The sequence below is a fragment of the Pan troglodytes genome, chromosome 12 (assembly GCF_028858775.2).
Source record: "Pan troglodytes isolate AG18354 chromosome 12, NHGRI_mPanTro3-v2.0_pri, whole genome shotgun sequence".
Taxonomy (NCBI): Eukaryota; Metazoa; Chordata; class Mammalia; order Primates; family Hominidae; genus Pan; species Pan troglodytes.
This window is the reverse complement of record NC_072410.2, coordinates 42,877,855-42,897,391: the sequence shown is the minus strand read 5'-3', so window position 1 is coordinate 42,897,391 and position 19,537 is coordinate 42,877,855. Positions and strand designations below refer to the sequence as shown.

Sequence of the window (19,537 nt, the reverse complement as noted above, 5' to 3'; positions counted from 1 at the left end):
TAGCCAAAGACTACTTTAGAAAAAGCTAGGTTGACTTCTTATTTTACTGTGTAGCAATTTCAAGCCTGGTTTATTTAGCTGTAGTCTATAAGATGCAAATTATAAAATGTGCCTTTTTTATACTTCTCATTTGCTTTTCTCTCCATTTGTATTTTAGTTGATATGAAATCAGTGATGCGAGTATTATTCAAGTATTATTCAATTTTACTAATGAAAATTTGGAGATGCCGTAATGACTTACAAATACATACACATAAGTGGAGTATCAAGACATCCAAACTGATATACAAAAGCTTCAACTATATGGACTAACTTGGGGACAGTAAGTTGTGAATTTGTGAAACTGTATCAGAAACAGAATATTTCCTCCAAAGTATATGGAACTGCAGCAAATACAAATATCAGAGTTGAGAGACCCAGCTTCTGATCTGGACTGTGCCCTTAGTTGATTATTTGAGCTTGAGAAAGCCATTAAAGGTTTTGATAGTTATTTTCTGAAATTCAGACATTGAGTTCCACCAATGAGCTCACAGTTAATGTCTTTCAAATATATGTAGTAATTTAGATACTGAAATAGCTCAGAGTAACTTGTGACTGTTTTAATTGTTTTTATAACAAGCTAGAAACCAGATCTATTTCTTCCAAAGCAGATCAGAAATATCTTTTTATATGTACATGTTAATTGGCTTAAAAAGTAGTGTAGGAACAAACAAATCATCTTGACTTGAATGATTAGTAGATATTTAATATTTGGAAACCTGGAGAGAGTTGTTTGCTCATTTTTTAATGTCAGTTGTTCTTTTTATAATGCAACCTCAGCATTAGTTCTCAGGCAATGGCTAATGAGCATTCATCTTGACATTTCCCTTCTTAAAGGACATTTAAACAAACTTCCCAAGATCTACCCTATAGAAGAGAAGATTATATTTTTATATGTGGTTCAGAAGAGCGTATCAAAGACCAAATAGAAGAAAAAAATGTTAACAATTGAAGCTATCACAGGCAGGGTGTGCTGGCTCACGCCTGTAATCCCAGCACTTTGGGAGGCTGAGGTGGGTGGATCACAAGGTCAGGAGTTCGAGACCAGCTTGATCTATGTGGTGAAACCCTGTCTCTACTAAAAGTACAAAAATTAGCTGGGTGTGGTGGCATGTGCCTATAATCCCAGCTACTTAGGGGGCTGAGGCAGGAGAATTGCTTGAACCTGGGAGGTGAAGGCTGTAGTGAGCTGAGATCATGCCACTGCACTCCAGCCTGGGTGACAGAGTGAGACTCTGTCTCAAAAAAAAAAAAAAAAAAAAAAAAAAAAAAAAAGCTAGAACAAATTGGAGTGGTTTCCTAGAAAGACAAAGTGTTTTTTGTCCTAGAGGTCACAACTGGATTTTGCATCTGTTAAAATTTCATCTGCATGATGCCCTCCAAGGTATTGTTAAAGTCTGGAATTTGGACATTAAATCCATCCTCTGTACTCTGCATTTCCTTGTACAGTATCTTAAGGAGCATGAGGAAATCAAGATGTCCTTTACATATCCATGTCGAGATGTTGATCCTGAATGCTGCCGTCTCTTTGATTCAGAATTAGATGCTAGCATGTTTGATGCTCGCGTTATCTCTGCTTGTCCAATCTAGATGGAAGTTGTGGCATTGATTCTTGTTTTCCTAATAACATTAGAAGGTTTTTGAAGTCACACTTCAACTACCAAGTACTGTAGCAGGGTACTGACATTTCAATGCGTTTTGATTTGTGTCATGGTTGTAGGAGAATACAGGTACTGATCAATAGAAACATTTATGACTTAAGAATATAAATAAGTCAGCAGCATGATTTTTATAGAGAGACTTGACTTACGTATTGAAATTTGGGGTTTATAGAAAAATTAATTTATTGGCTGCTTATATGCTTTACAAGATAACTTACAATAGGTTTTCTTTAGTATATATACGATATAGTGTCCTTATTTCAGAAATATGTGTTGCACAATGAAATTTACATTCCATCAATGTATCTTCCCTTTATGTGTAAAAATATTGAACAAAATTGAGTTCACTATTGGTCCTCTATATGCCATTTTTCTCTTAAGCTTAGATCATCACTGTTTAATGTTTCCTAATTTATGGTCTTCTCTTGCATTCAAGGCCAAAACAATAATCACCTTTTTATGGAATGTGGCTATTGCTACATTTAACAGGTCTTTGCAAGGGTCTCATTTGTGAAGTATGCCACATTGCGGCTTCATAATCTTTCTGGCTACAACAATGTAAAATTACCCTATACCCTCTCCTCCCAACCCAGGAAAAGGCTACAGCTGAAATAATTAAAATCCATACGGTTAATGATCTGTGCCTTCTGCAAGGTGGCGCATTACTGTCTCTAATGATGTTTAATAGCTCATAACATTCAATACACTTAATCATTAGTTACTGACATTTCTAGTACTTTTGCATACTGAACATATCTCGATAGGGCAAAAATTACATTGGAAAAGACTCAATTATCTACCTTGGGAAAGAACACTGACCAAATGAGGACACACATTTGTCTTTGGAGCTGCTCTTGCCACTGAATTAGGGTTGTCACAGAGCCATGTGGCTGTAGTGGGATTTTGTTAGGTGAGGAGAGTTTGATTTGCTGGTGTCACATTGGGCTTTATTGGCGTCACAGCAACAATGGGACTGAGACCAGAGTCCCTGACTGGGATGTCAGGAGACAGGGATGCTGACCCCTACCAACCACCTGACCACGGCACTTGGGCTTCTGTGTCTTCATGTGTGAGATGAGAAAGGGGTGCTGAACGATGCCTGAGGAGTTTTCATCCGGATCTGAAATTCTCCAGTCTCAACATCACTTCAGAGGCAGTGGCCCCATCAGACTGCTGTCATTTTGCACCTAATTTATTGTTTTCTGAGAGTTTCTGGAAAAACCTAAAGAATGATAAAGAGACCATGGAGCCCACTACCCTTGGTAGAAAGACAAAGGGACAGGCAGCCTTCTTATTTTATAATATTTACATAGTTTTGGTATGGCTTGCATGATAGGGTTTTTTTTTTTTTTAATAAGCAGATAAGGCTTTCTTCTGAATACTGCTTATTTAGGCCAAATATTATCTTGTTTTTTGATAACAAGACCTGAATAGTACCAAGCACTGCTGTAACTGCTTGGTGCTTAAAGTGTCCACAGGAGGTAGCTTATTTTAATGCAGATTCTGCTTGAGAAAAGATAGGACTTCAGCATCCCTGAGCCTTAGAGAAAAATTCTGATTGTTGATTGTTGACCTTTTCCCCAATCACAGATTTCAGTCATAGCCACCCTGGGGTGAAATGCATGTATAGCTCTCTCATATTCTTGATAGTTTCCAAAAAAGTGTTAAGACTTTTTCCTTCTTGCTAGCAAAGGCCTATGTGGGCAAAACAGAGGAGAAGCAAAGGAGTTGCTCCTTTCACTAGAACTTTCCTTTAGCAAATGTTTTGGTTTCCTTGCTACTTCCTGAACTTAGAAATCCAACTAAAAGTTCAAACATGAAAAAGAAGAAAATATTTCAATTATTTTATTGTCGAGTGTATAGCATCTGGGATTTCATTTGCCTTTTCTCCCTGCTTCAGTATCAATTCAATATGGTTCAAAATGTAAAGTGCCAGGCAGGCCTTCCTTTCCTCCTCTCGACAGCATTCCTTGAGGGAATATACCTTGTCAACCGATGTAAGGTATTATGATTAAAGAAATTAATGTGCTACAATTATGATTTCTACACTGATTAAGCTTACAGGTCAAGGAAGGAGGGAAAACTCAAATGCATGCATGCACAGGGAGTCACAAATCATCCCTAACATATGACAATAAGGAGTGGTGGAGGCTGGGAATAATTGGAGAAGTGTCTTTGTTTAGGTCCTTGTTCCTTCCCTTCCTGCCTCCTACCCTCCCTTCCTCCATCCTTCCCTCTCTCCCTTCCTTTCTTCCTTCATCCCTCCCTTGCTCCCTCTGTATCTCTCTCCCTCTGTTTCTCTCTCCCTCCCTTTCTCCTTCCCTCCTTTTCTCCTTCCTCCCTCCCTCCCCCCTCCCTTCCTTTCTTCCTTCATCCCTCCCTCCCTCCCTCTTTCCCTTCCTTTCTTCCTTCATCCCTGCCTCCCTCCCTCTGTTTCTCTCTCCCTCTGTTTCTCTCTCCCTCTGTTTCTCCCTCCCTCCCTTTCTCCTTCTCTCCCTCCCTCTCTCCCTCCCTCCCTTCCTTCCTTTCTTTCTCCCTTGCTTGCTTCCTTCCTTCCTATACTCTGTAAACTGAATAACATAATTTACTAGTCTTCAACTCCTAATACAGGTGCAGACAGACATATGTAAACAAATAATTTTCACAGAGTAAACAGGATGTTAAAATAAAGATATTTCTAAAGCACTGGTTTTAAGAGGATAGACCGCAGAGCCAGACAGATTTTGAATGCCTACTTCACCACTTACCATCTGTTTGACCTTGGGCAAATAATCTCAATAATCTTTCTTTTCTGTGTTCAGTTTCCTCAGATAGAAAGGGTGACAATGAGAACACTTCCTTCATCAGATTCTCTTCAGCAGTAAAAGAGTTGATACAGGTTAAGCTCTTTGAACAGAACTTGGCACATTGTGAGCTCTTAAAAAGAGAGCTATTATTATTATAGATGAAAGAGTTACATGCTAAAATATTAAGTCCAGATAGATACAGCCTAATAAGATCCTAAAGTAGAAGGAATCTTGGACCACCCTGCTGCACCACCCCCTTGCTGCTGGAACCATCCCAGAAGAAGACATTCCTATGTTTGCAAATGTAGTTACAGCAGAGGCCCTCAGCCACATCAACACCTGCTTACCTCATCTTTTCAACACATTATCCAACTCTGCATGATTCTTATCAAAGAACCACTCACTTATTTCTTCCAAGAAAAGGAGCCAGGAGGCATGATGTAATGCATCAAGATCTTCTGTGGTGACCTTGTAACTTCTGTGGTGTTGTCCACCTTGGCCATTCATTTAACATTTAAGTTTGTTTTGTCTCAAATGAAGATATTTTCCCACCTTGCTTTGAAAATGAGCTGACCAGACCTGTAAGTGGTTTTCAAGTATTACATTGCCTTACAGACTCTACAAAATAATCAAAATGATAAAATGTTCTGAAGTTGGACATTGTTGACTGAATTACCATTTTAAGATTCTGTTATGTATTTTCCTTCACAGTCTCTGTAAGTGTGTGAGCTCAATCGGGATGCACAGTTTGAGTTGCAGAACTGGCTAAGGCTTTGGGAACCTGTGGTCAGTTTCCCTCACTAATGTTGCTTTCCTCTCTAAAAACATGTTTTAATTTCTGCATTGCTCTACAAGATCCGTTTTTCAGAATCCTTTAAGATCTGTACTTCATGGAAAATACATGTGAAAAAGGTTGTTAGGCAGGTGTCGGTTATCATGAAAAGGGAACAAACTGGTTAAGAGGATTGGAAATTTTTGCCCTTTTTCTCATCTTTTTTTTCTTTTTCTCTTTTTTTCTTTTCCTTTTTTTTTTTTTTTTTTGAGACAGAATCTCACTCTGTCGCCTAGACTGCAGTGCAATGGTATGATCTCTGCTTACTGCAACCTACGCCTCCCAGACTCAAGTGATACTCCTGTCTCAGCCTCCTAAGTAGCTGGGATTACAGGTGCCCACCACCACAACTGGCTAATTTTTGCGTTTTTAGTAGAGATGGGGTTTCACCCTGTTGGCCAGACTGGTGTCAAACTCCTGACCTCAAATGATCTGCCCGCCTCAGCCTCTCGAAGTGCTGGGATTACAGGTGTGAGCCACAACACCCGGCCTTCTCTCATCTTTTCTAAGAATTCTGTAATACAGGGAGAGATATAAAAAACATGAACTATCAGTATATGTTGGATAATTTATGTAATTAGATAAAGGATAATTATGCATTTAGACAAAAGATGATATGCAGTTATAGCTATTATGTGTGAAAACTGATGGTTAAAAATATATGCATACAGAACTGTCTAGAAGCTAGCTCATCAGATGTTGTCCTTGGTTATTAAGATGTGAATGCTCTTTTGGCTTCTTTTAATTGTATTTTTTTAGTTCTCTTAAGGAGCACATATTTATTTTATAGCAAAAATGTTGACAGTGTAAATTACCACTCAAGGTATAGGAAATACATAGAAATTCCTTTCCCTACGTGGCTTTTCATGTCTTAATCTGCTCTTATTCTGGCTGTTTCATTACATTTGCTCTGTGGTTTGCCTTTGTCTTCATTTTCATTCTCACACTAGTTCCAGTTTTCATCATTTGATTCCAGGGAGTAAGTCCAATGCTTGCCATTGCTGAAAGAGTGAAAAGAAAAGTTTTTTTGTTTGTTTTGTTTTGAGATGGAGCTTCACTTTTTTGAGACGAAGTCTCGCTCTGTCACCAGGCTGGAGTACAGTGGCGCAATCTCGGCTCACTGCAACCTCCGCCTTCCAGGTTCAAGTGATTCTCCTGCCTCAGCCTCCCAAGTAGCTGGGACTACAGGTGCACACCACCATGCCTAGCTAATTTTTGTATTTTTAGTAGAGACAGGATTTCATCATATTGGCCAGAATGGTCTCGATCTCTTGACCTCGTGATCCACCCACCTCAGCCTCCCAAAGTGTTGGGATTACAGGCGTGAGCCACCGCGCCCAGCTGGAGTTTAACCCTCGTTGCCCAGGCTGAATGCAATGGTGAAATCTTGGCTCACTGCAACCTCTGCTTCCTGGGTTCAAGCAATTCTCCTGCCTCAGCCTCCCTAGTAGCTGGGACTACAGGCACCTGCCACCATGCCTGACTAATTTTTTGTATTTTTAGTAGAGACACAATTTCATCATGTTGGCCAGGCTAGTCTTGAACTCCTGACCTCAAGTGATCCACCCACCTCGGCCTCCCAAAGTGCTGGGATTACAGGTGTGAGCCACTGCACCTTGTTTTGTTTTTTTGAGGCAGGTCTCACTCAGTCATACAAGCTGGAGTGGTGCAATGATAGCTCACTGCAGCCTCAAACTCCTGGGCTTAAGCCATCCTCCTGCCTCAGCCTCTAGAGTAGCAGGGACTACCCTGGCAATTTGATTTTTAAATTTTTTTTGTAGAGATAGGGTCTCACTATGTTGACCAGGCTGAATAAAAAAGACGAGTTAAATCCTCTTCAGCCTCTAAGATCATCAACGATTCTGAGGTTTTCATTTTCTTCACCCAGCACTCTTTGAATCTTGCTTTTCACCACACATTTTTCCTTGCTTCTCACAGTTTTTCAGCAGTTCAGTTGTCAAGCATTTAGAGTGCTGACCTTACACGCAGGCCCCTCCTTCAAGAAAAGAGCCACAGGATATTTGTGCCATTTTGGTTCATGACCTGATTCCTACCTGATTTTTTTGTTCCTAAAACTCTGCCTTCCACATGCCATACTTTTCTTTTTTCCTTTTATTATTTTTCTTTTTTTTTTTTTTGAGATGGAATTTCGCTCTTGTTGCCCATGTTGGAGGGCAATGGCGTGATCTTGGCTCACCGCAACCTTCACCTCCCGGGTTCAAGTGATTCTCCTGCCTCAGCCTCCTGAGTAGCTGGGATTACAGGCATGTGCCACCATGCCCGGCTAATTTTGCATTTTTAGAAGAGATGGGATTTCTCCATGTTGGTCAGGCTAGTCTTGAACTCCCGACCTCAGGTGATCCACCCGCCTTTGCCTTCCAAAGTGCTGGGATTACAGGTGTGAGCCACCGCGCCCAGCCCATGCCATCCTTTTCTTGTGTTTATTATTACTGGCCTGCATCATTCCACATTTGAATTGATCTTACCTCAAGCTGATGCACAATTATGTATTCATCCCAGTGCCTTCAGGGTAGCCTAGGAACCAGAATAAGCACTGATTTAAAAGCAGAGCACCATTTTTTTTGGTACATATTCTATCTTCAAACAATAAGTACTTTTATTGAGCATATGTTGTCTTGCTTCTAAGGAAGAAACACAAGAAGTGAAACCAACCAAAATATACACTTTTAAACCTGTAACGAGGAGATCACCAACTCTTCTTACTGCATTTTGGATGCTCGAAGTGGTCGTGATAGTAGTGGTATTAATGAATAATGATCACCCGTTATGGGTAAGGCCCCATGTTGGGTGCTTTGAATGCATCGTCTCTAATTTTAACTCTCATGGCAGTCTGTGAGGCAGCTGTCATTATTTTCCCTGTCATTTTACAGTTGACTGGACTGAAATACAAAGGTTGAATAAGCACTAGCTCACATATTTGGTAATAGTTGGGGTGGAGTCGAGATCTGAACCCAGGTCAATGTGACTTTGTTTATCCTTTTTCATCCATGAGTTAATACATGTAAAGCTTTTAGAACAATACTTATATAATAAGCCTTTATATGGAAGCACTACATACATGTTAAAATTGTTATTTTCCCTTGGTCCCTTATTTGGTAATGTTAATTTTTCTTCTTTTCAGCAGGTTGTAGTGGCTACAGGACATCAAAGGCTTTACCGTAGAAATGTTGCTCTGAGTTAGGTCTATAATCAAGTACATGAGATTGAACAAGAATGTATATAAAAGAAGCAGGCAGATCTCTTGTACCCTCTCTTCACTGCTCCATTTCCCTCTTACACATGCGTACTATTTCTTAGCGAAATATTTCAATCTTATAGAAAAAGCACTTTTCTCTACATTCCTGGGAAAGTAGCTAATTTTATCCTGATAAACTTGCTTATCAGTTTGCTTCAGTAATCTTAAAGCTGCAGGGACTAAGACCTATTAAAATTATAGTTGATTTGAGGTTGCCTTTCCTTTGGAATCCTTATCCACGTGAAATCACTTGTATCTGCGTAAAATGAGCTTTTAGTTTAATTTGCGTTGAATGAAATCATCTTCTATTTATCTTAGAATAATCTCAGAATTTACTGTGAGTTTTCCATCCAGAAAGGCAGATGGCATTTTCTTACGTGGGTCTCTCTCTCTCTCTCTTTCTCTCTCTCTGTCTGTCTCTTCCCTGTCTCCCTCTCATGGACATCTGCTGAGCCACTCTTGGGGTGCCTGCCGTGGGCCCCAGGTTGATTAGCTCCACCTAAGATCTCTGCACTGACACGTGTCACCCATCGGCTTTGAAGCAGTATTGCTGACCAACCAGATGGTTGGCATCTGCATGAAGTGGCAGTACACTTCTGCCAGATGCCCGATGGTGCCGCTAAGACAGATGGAAGGAGTCGTTCTGGGCCCTCCAGAGCCCCTCGTTCTGGCAAGACCTGTCTTCTGGAATGATGTTGGTTCATTCCGAATGTTCAATCTCAACTTGAAAATATATTGGATTAGGCATGGTTCTTCAAGTAATGCACAAGCTCCACCTGCAGGGAAGGGGTGTGACTGCCGTCTCCTCCTGGGGATCTCTGTTCTGCCAATAGCCCTACCTGAGTGACCTACTTTTAGCCATGCTAGGGCTCATACCGATTTCACCTGCAGGAACTGGGATCAACCATGTAGCTACCTGGGTTCGTGTGCAGAATAAATCTCCCTTTCCCTTGAATAAGTGGATCTATTTCAACAGTAGCTGACTTACCTATTAATATCTTACACAAATTTGTCTAGCTCTACTTGTGGCACTTTTGTCAATAGTTTGTTGGATTTACCTTGGTGTATAATGTTCTTTCTACTTGCACCGTATAAAGTGGGGAAAAGGTGGCTTTCTTTCTCCCACCACACAGATATTTGCCAATGACTCTTTTTATTTGTGAGGAGGAGGGGCAAGAGGAGGAGATGTATGTAACCCTGTGGCAAGGGTAGGACACTTGGATTGAGCTCTAGGACCATACATCTTGAAAATTCATCATTGTGCCACTAGAGTAGTGAATTTTTAAGTTTCTCCCATGCTGTTGTTATATATCAAGCTATTTGTGTGTGCCTAGGCAAAAAGGCTAAACTGGTTAGCAATATAAAATGCTTATTGTAGATGGTAGCCTCTTTAAAAAATCCAACAGTGCAATATATTTCCTTACACGCCCACATTCCAGAGAATAAAAAGTATCACTGTGAGGGTTTAAATAACTACCACACTAGCTGAGAGAATTACTTTATATTCTGATCGGCCTATAAAATGGTAAGAGGTGTTTTTAAATTTTTTTCTTATGACTTAGGACTAATTACAGGATGCACAGACTTTCCATGCTATCATTGGCTTCATTTAAATTAGCTAGATTTTGCTTAGTAGGTGAGTAGTAATCGTTACTACAAAAATTGAATAAATTGTTTGATCTTGAGTTAAAAAATCTGTCATATTAACTGTACTCTTCAAGTTTATTGAAGCTTTTATACCCCTGTGTACACTCTGCTATATGAAGCTCCATTTATGGTTTCTCACAGTTTTCACTCCCCAAAGTGGATATCCACCCACTGATTTGGTTATCAGTCTCAATCCTTGTTAATTATCTCTTTGTTTCCCACTCCTGGGTCCCTTGATGCAAATATATACCTGACTTTGGTATCGTGTCAGCCCTCATCGTCAGCTTGAACCTTTTGTCTGGTCTTCACATCTGATCAGCCCTTAGATCGGTTGGTTGTGTCACACAGATGCATTTTATACTCCCTTCCTCTCCCAGCTCCTTGGTCCAGGCTCTCACCACTGCTCTCTCAGACTAAAACTGCATTTACCCTATTAACTGACTTCTCTGTCCTGGTCTTTTTCCCCTCCAGTTTATTTTATGTAATATGACTAAAATAATCTTCCAAAAATAAAAATCTATTATTGTAACTTCCCACCCTGCTGAGGGTAAAATCCAAACCTCTTACATGGTGTTCTAGGCATTACTGCCTCTCTCCAGCCCCCTTCCTCATGGGTTCTTCCAGAGAACTGCAGGTCTCTGTACTCAGCAAGGGGCTCCAGGCTTCAGAGCCCACAAAGTGTTCATGCTGCCTGAGATCCCCTCCCCACCTTTGTTTTCCTGGTGAACACCTCTTTCTTTTTTGCATCCCATTAAAATGGACAGCTTCCCCCCAGTCTCACAATAAATGAGCAAATACCTCTCCCCTCTGTGTTGCCTACATTCTTAATCTTGTCTCTTATGGCACTTAATTACTGTATTCTGATTATGTGTTGACATACCTGTTTACTCATGAGACTTTGAACTCCTTGTGCCTGGATATTCTTAGTCAACTTTGTAATGGCAGAGCCTAGTACAGAATCTGACACAAGTGTGTGTTTAGTAAACATTTGTTTAATTGGTTTAGTTCTCTTCTAAATGTTCTCTATATTGGCAAATCGGTTACTAAGAGGATTAGAAGATTGTATCTTGGGTGCCTCTATGATGAACACATCATAGCGTTCATTGTCTGATTAGCTCAATTAAGAGTACAGTGTTAATGAGGCCAAGGTCTTAACTTTCAATTCCATGTGGAACAATTTGTACCTCAACTGTCAGTAACTTCAATGAGTTGCATGGTAAGTTGCCTGGTATCATTGGTTCCAAGGCAAATGCAGAGAGAGGATGATTAAGCTCAAGGCAAATCCATCTCAACTATTAGATAAATGGAATTAAATATAGTCCTTATTGATGTGAAAAGCATGACTTCATACTTCAGTGTGAAATGAGCACCTTGTTTGGTCCACAGCACTTGTCCATATGCACTGATGTACTTGAGTTAAAGGGCTCTTTGCTGCAATAGAGGTGGCAGAAATACCACCTGGTCATCAGAGTTTTGCAATAAAAACAGTAATTGTCCATTCACAGATCTTTAGGATGGCCAGTCTCTAAGCCTCTTGTCTACCCACCTGCCTCTCCGTGTCTGTCTTCCAGGTGAGACGATGCGGATCGCCTCCTCCGAGTTTGCTGATGACCCTTGCTCGTCGGTAAAGCGCGGCACCATGGTGCGGGCGGCAAGGGCTTTGCTCTCCGCGGTGACACGCTTACTCATCCTGGCGGACATGGCAGATGTCATGAGACTTTTATCCCATCTGAAAATTGTACGTATGTAGAACTTATCAAAACTTTCTTTATGTGAGTGGCAATCTTGACCGTGTGTATTACAGCTCTGGCCTCTACTCTAGATGTTTCATTGCTCACCAGATCAGTTCATTACCTACCCATGTGGTGCCCACCTCCAATTTTTTCTAATAATAAAATTATATTCAATAATATAGTCAAAGAGTTTTGTAAGACTCACTTGAATTATTATTTTTTTTCCTAAAAACTGAGAGTTTAGATTTCTCCTTACTTCCTGGAATGTGTAACAGTACATTCTTTTAGTCTACAGAGCCTGGACAGGGTGGACCTGCCTTTGTTCTATCTCAAGATTCGGAGCAATCTTGGTCCATGTGATAGTTCAGGTTGGGGTCAGCTCTGCTGAGCAGCTGACCACCTGTGCCCACCTTAGTGTGGATTACATGTTGAATATATTTTGCTATCTACTCTAGCCTTGCTCTCCTGTAGATATATGGATTTTGAACCATATATTGGCAATAAAAAGGGGCCCCATCCACAATTCCCGTGGCTAAAGTCAATCTTGTTTCACCAAGCCTGGCATCTAACATACCTGGATTGGTTCTCTGGGTGGACACATACTTGTCCCACTAACCCGTAGAACACCATTCTATGTGCCTGGCTTTTCATAGTTTCTTTTAATTCTTTTGTTTCCTAATAGAGGTGAAGCCCTGCTCTCATCACAAACTTTAATGGAATAGTGATTAAGGCTACCTCCCCAGTCCTTGACTACCGGTCGTTTTTCTGTTTTTCTACTTGCTGATTGGTATCTAGTTGCAACAAGGATGGTTCAACGCTTTAACAAAGATAATGTAACTTAGCTGCTTGGGAATATGGCCTCTGCTTAGAGAATCCCTACTCCATACCCTCAGTGAAATATGATTCCTGAACAATTGGCACCAACTCTGGGCTGATCGCAGGGTACTTAGATGATGAGATGCAAACTACATTTTCCTTTTTGGAGAACCAACCAATTGCTCGCTTGGTTCCCCCGCTGTCCTGGGCATTCCTGGATTATCATGTTTCCTATCAGCCAATCTTCCTGTCTTATTTTCTTTATCAGTGAAAGCAGGTTATGAGGAGGGACCAGGGGAGATAGGAAATGAATAACGAGAGCCTGCTCTCACCTCACCATTGAGCTCAGATTTGTTCAGTAGGAGGAATCATCAAGAAATTACTTAAATCCTAACTATTCTCTGTCAAAAAACCTTGGGCAGGATCTTTTACCCAAGGTGGCCCCAATAAAGTAGCCAAGATTTCCAAGTTATGTATAAATTCTGGAAAAATATGAAAGGCCTCAAATTCCAACACCTGCAGCCTGAGCTCCGAGGTCATAAACACAAAGGTAGTGTATCTGTTTATGGCTTCTATACAGGTCCCTGAGCAGCAGGGGACACCAAGAAACTGCTTGGAAGTTTTTTTTTTTTTTCCTCTCCTCCTTAGGAATTTTTCAGGGAATGGGTTCTGAAAGGCCAGGAAAGGCTCTTGAAATTGGATAAGCTGATCAATTTGAGGAGAGACTTTACCTGTTTCAGAGGCTGGTGAAGGGCAGTAGAGTACTATAATTAACGATTTAGCTGCTGGAGTCAGAGTAACTGGGTTTAATCTTGGTTTGGTATCTACTTGCCATCTGTCTGGTAACCTACGAGATAAATCTCAGCTATCTCATCTGTTAAAGTGGGGCTAATGGCAGTGGAGCCCTCAGGGTGGTGGGGAGGTTTGAATGGGGACGATTCCTGTGGAGCGCTTATCCCAGAGAATGGCACAAAGTGAGTGTCCTGTCAGTGGCAGCTGAATAGGGAGTGTAAGATCACTGGAACCACTTGTAGGCTGCCACACTGGTTGCCACTCCTCCAGTGTGTCTCTGTTATATCCATCTTCTCAGTTGCACAAAACTTCCTTCTCAAGCATGTTGGAAGAATGGTTGTGTTATCTTTCCCTTACAGCCTAGTTAGTCTCCGAAGGCGATATTTTTAGATAAGTCTTTCCACAGAAGGACAATCTTCCTTTACCCTAGCAAGGAAATAATGCGACTGAACCTAACAAAATTAACCTTACATCTCATATGTCATTGTTTGCTGTGCTGTGGAAGGCCCTGTCAGCAACTGTCAGGGAATGATGATGGGCTGAATATCCTTGCTGAACTGCCTACACTCCACACTCGAGAAGTGTGATAAATCCAGGGCGATGACGCCATGTGTGGTACCAGTTGCCTCCTGCAGTCCTGCCTCTCATCCCACCTGTTTTGACCAGTGCTGTTGGCTCATCAGATCACAGAAGCCTGCTGTAATGGGGAGTCAATTGCAATCTCTTCTCCACACAGCCGAGTAAGGGAAGTTTGTTTTTTTTTTTTTAAACGATTTAGCAGAAAATCATGGAAAGGTCAACCTGGCAATATTAAGTAGTCCTGTCAGACTGTCAGTAGTAAAATTAAAAATGATTGTAGACTAAATAACACATTTGTTCTACTTAGAGTGCAGCGTCTGTAGCAAACAGCTGTGGTGGACTGTTGCTATCTTGTGGAGCAAGTGAGGAACTACAGTTTCTGGTGCCGTCTGGTGTTTTCTCTCATGAGCTATTGCCCCTACCCCCTAAAAAAGACAATACGTCAATAATTCATTGCAAACAAACATAGCACATAGTTCTACTCTGTAGTATATCAGTTCTTTTGCGCAGAAGCATATCTTTTCAGGACTGATAAAGTAACGTATTGTCTGCAAGCTTCTATTTATTTGTTTTTCTGTAACTCAGGATGAAGAACATGTCAAATAGCTTTACATATTTTGATGAAGCAAGTTAGAAAATATTTACACCTTTCTCAAGGATTTTTTTAAATAAACAATGAGTTTCTTTACCACCTGGATGATTAAACATAGATGAGAAAGAAAAGAGTGACAGTTGCTTTCTAAGAAGAGTAAAGTAGTGACTCTGGTTTTCTAGTTGGGTTCAGATTGAGTAATACCCTGTAGTGAGACTACAGCCTCCTGCTATGTTAACTGCTACATATCTCTTTTACCTTTAAGTGTTACACATAGTATTCTACTTTTTATCTTTCAGGCCATATGTCAAAATTTTATTTGTGTTCTTTCCAGGTGTTAATTTTTCTCATCTCTGAGTAACTCAGAGGAACATGGAGAGAATTACCTTTTTCCGCAGCAACTTATATTCATGTTTTTTCATCAGCAGTTCGCCAGGTTGATGAAGAATAGTCACTTGAGTAATCATGGGCAAATGTTATTCAGCCTCTAAAAATGAGTAAAGGATTAGGAGCCCTGCTGAGGTCGTGTGGTTTGGCAGTGTGCAGGTCTTTGCATTTTGCTACTTGATAATTATGTTTAGGAACTTAAATTTATATGGCAACTGAGAAGTTCTTCTCAGATAACACATAGGTATCTTAGTTGCTCAAGTTATGCTACTTGTTCTATCATGCAAGTATTTGTGGTACTTTAATATTGAGTTCTCTTTGAGTATATCATATTAAAGATTCACATGACTGCAAAAGGTTTTTGCTGCTGCTGTTATTTTAAATTCAGGAGGATAGTGATAGAACAGTGGGTGACTTAGAGTTCTAGTGCCCAGTTAGCGCCCAAGTGAGAATTTAATGTTCCTGGGTAAAGCTGAAGTAATCATTTACATTTCAGACACCATTTAAAAATACTGAATTATAATCAATTTTATTGTTGAAGTTGCTGACAAATGATTTCCTAGTCAGATACCTGGAATATCCTGCAATCAGTTCACATTGTCAGTGTGTTAAGTTGATATGTGGCATCCGGAATTTTAAAGGAATCCTGCATGTCAATCAGTGATCATGAAGAGGGACATTTATATTCCCTAGGCTCTAAACTAATGTAATCAGATTATATTGTCAATTATTAGCATGAGCGATAGCAGGACACATAAACTCATCTAGATGTGTATGTCAGAGAAAACAACCACCTTTCTATCCTCAGGCTAGATCCTGGGATAGTAATGTTCTTGATTATTTGATAATTTCTCTCTAGAAAATGGAATAGCAAGATACAAAATAGCAACCCTTAGTCAGCTTCTCCAGAAGTCAAGTTTCCTTAGTGGCTACCAAGGGCCAAATATAGTGCTGCTGTTCTAATGTGGGGGTGGGGGGCATTGATGAGACATGATGATCTTAACATTAACTGTGACTTTGTGAGTTTAGCATCAAACAGCCTCATGCAGCCTCAGTAGTGTATTATTTCTCAAGTCTACTGTTTAGTCCTGAAGTTCTAATGTGTCTCTTGTGTTTGAATAACAACAGTCAATTGGTATCATAAAATAGCCTTGTCTCTCATTATAACTGCAGAAAATATGGCCCAGGTTTTTAGCATATCTTTTCTGTCATAGCTATCATGGTATTACCTTCATGCAGCTGCATTGTTCATGATTTATTTATTTATTCAGTTATACACTTAAGAACTGTTTATTAGGTGCTGACCATATGCAAAACACTGTGCCAAGATGTATTACTTTAAGGGTGAATAAGACTAGGCTCATGCCTTCAAAACCTTACAGGCTACTGGGGAGACATTAGGACATTAGCATAGAGTGCAATGCATGTTAGGAAAGGGTGCATATTGCTGTAGTCTCACGCAGATGGAAAATATAATTATGATGCTTTCTTTCATAAATAACAGAAAACCTAATTCTACCTAGTTTTTTAAAAAGGGAATATTTTGGCTCACCAAATTAAAAGTCCAGAGGTAATAGCTTCAGGCAAGGCTTGATCAAGGTGCAAAAGCATGACAAAACCAGGTTTTTCTTTCTTTCTCCTCCTTACTGAGGACTCTGTTCTCTGTAGCCCCTGATAGGAGGCCTCATAGTCTCAAAGTGCTTGCCAACCGTTTTGAAGGTTGCATGATCCTAGACTAAAGATAGCACAAAAGAGGAAATTCTCTTTCCTGGTAGCTCAAACAAACAAACAAACAAAATTCTACAATCTTATTAGGCACAATTGGCCTCTCAGTCATGTGCATATCTCTGAGTTAATTATTTAGATGGATAACAGAATATGCTAATTTCTTAGTTAACGTGGTCAAGACTCCTGCTCTTTGCTCTCCCCAAGCTAGAAATGGGATCAGTTTAACCATATTGTATGGCTGCACAATTTAGGACAATAAGAGAAAGGATGATGTGGTTGGGAGAGGGAGGTCTCAAGATTGGGTCTCATTGAACTAAATGAGGTTTGCCTCTCCTCGAACCTCTGGGTTCCTCCTTGAATCGCTGGGCCTAGATTCAGTAAGCCAGAGTCTCAAGTCCAAGCTGGGGGCTGAAAGTTGGGGAGAAGTGGAAAGAGTTGGCCCCATCAAAGAGGTGAGGGACGAATCATTCTGTCCAATGATGAGAACACAACCACTCAGTCATTTAAACAGGGAACATTTAAATAATTCTTAACTCTAATAGCAGTTTGGAATAACAAGGGATTAGCTCATAAGAAATGACAAGAACTCTTAAGGAATATGGGAATGGCAGATATGAGGAGAAGCTGCTACCCCTGGGGCTGGCATAGGGCACTCTAGGGAGGACCCCACCCTACCAGGCCTGAGATCCAGATGTTGTTGGAGGGTGTGGCCTTGGGTCACTTGATGACAAAGGAGTCACTAAGGTGCCACACAATATAATGGAGCTTGCTAGAAATCTGCCCTTTGGATTGTTGAGGAAAGCTGTTCATGGAGGGGTGTCTCACTGGAGGCATTCTGCTACAGAATTGCACAGCGGGGCATACTGAGGGAAGCTGCTGGCCCACCTGGTGCTGGAGAAGCTTCCCCTGCTACAGGAGCCTGTTGAAGGAGCACACCAGAACCAGGAACCAAACCCTTTCCTCTGTCTATGCAGCACCCTCTACTGACAAAGCTTAACATCAGGCCAACTGGGAAAGGAGTAATATTTCAGGGGCCCATCCATATTTTCATAGTGTTAGCAGAAAAGGTGAATTTGGATTTGATAGCCTATGCGGGAAAAGAGCATGTTACTGAAGGAAAATAGGGTTCTATTACCATAAGAAGGGAGATGATAGATTCAGGTCAGGCAACAGATTTTAACTACAGAAAGAGCTTTATGAACCAAGGAAAGAACAAAGGCACGAGATTAAGAGAGGAGTCTTGGAGTGTTTGAAACACCAGTGATTCTATTGTTGGTGCATAGTGGGCAAGGTGGGGAGAGGCAATAACAAAGTTGAACAGAGAGATCCAGGTTATGGACGGTCTTGGATAACATGATAATTAGTTTGCACTCTATATATAGGTTATGGGGAGCCACTGAGTAGTACTAATAATTTGATTCAGATTAGTGATTTAGAAAAATAATTTTGGTAGCAGTGTGGAGAAGGAATTAGAAGAGGAACACATAAAGAGACTGTTGAAATTATCTAGACCAATGAATGAATGAAAAGCTGGCTAAGACAATGGCAGTGTTTATTGTGAAAAAGAGGTAGATTTTACAGATACTCAGGATATAGAGGCACAGTGAATAGAACTTGGAGACCAATCATATGGGGCAAGGCTTTAGAAACTCACCCTTTCTGAAAAATCAGTGCAGCATAGCTCAGAAATTGAGTATGGGCTCTGGAGCAAACTACCTGGGCTGAAATCCAGACTCCTGCACTTACTTGCTGTGAGACTTCTGACAGGTTATACAACTTCTCTGCTCTGATTTCAGTCTCTACTGGATAAGCATAGGAAATAAGAAAAGCATCCAATTCAAAGAACTGTTTTTTGGGACTAAATAAGATAGATGTAAGCCATTTAGAACACTATCTTGTATATCGTAAGAACTCAATGACACTGGTGTCATTTTTTTTGCACAAACTGAAAATAACTTTGGAAATATATAATAAACTAAATTGTTGTGCTTTGTATAACACACTTATACACACATTTGTATAACACACATTGATGCGCTTTAAGCATCAATGACACTAGCATGTAATCAGTCTTTGCTTCTGATGAAATCATTTTTTTCTTCCCTTGTTGACAAGGAAAGACACAATTTAATCAAGAAGACCAACTTAACTTTATGGGGCAGAAATATAAAGTATGATAATGCTGAGACACCAATGGCCATACCAGAGTATCTGATTAAATAAGTACAATAGTTAGATGGCGGGTCTTACATGCATTCATTCTTTCATGCATTTGGCCAACTCCTATTTCCAAGATAGTTATTTTAAAATTTCACTGTAAAAGTAGACTCTAACAAGAGATTTACATATGATCCATTAAATAGTTTTGTCAGTGTCACTTAAAATCCAGTCAACTTAGGTAACAATAGTAAACCCTGGAATGGGGTCAGTCTGTCCAAACAGAAATGATAATCATAACAGCAACGATTTCTAGTAATGGTATAGCCAGCAATTTTCTACAGGGAACCGGAACACACAGTGCAGGCAGGGATGTATCAGACTCCTCAATTCCACACTATCCCATCCCCAGATGCTGACCTTATGGTAGACTCTGCATAAATATTTAATGAATAAATGAATTATAGGGCTGCTTTATTTATTTATTTGTTTATTTATTTTGAGACGGAGTCTCGCACTGTCGCCCAGGCTG

The 19,537-nt window shown here is 40.3% G+C and overlaps 1 protein-coding gene across 5 annotated transcripts in view; it reads left to right on the top strand.

Moving 5' to 3' along the window:
• Window positions 1-19,537, top strand: part of CTNNA2 (catenin alpha 2) — a 1,472,650-nt gene that overhangs the window by 662,369 nt on the left and 790,744 nt on the right. For all 5 annotated transcript variants that reach the window (XM_054678551.2, XM_016948864.3, XM_016948863.3 and 2 more), the window contains one exon: window positions 11,793-11,959. In XM_054678551.2, coding sequence (XP_054534526.1) covers window positions 11,793-11,959 — 167 coding nt within the window. The remainder of the gene's footprint in view (window positions 1-11,792; window positions 11,960-19,537) is intronic.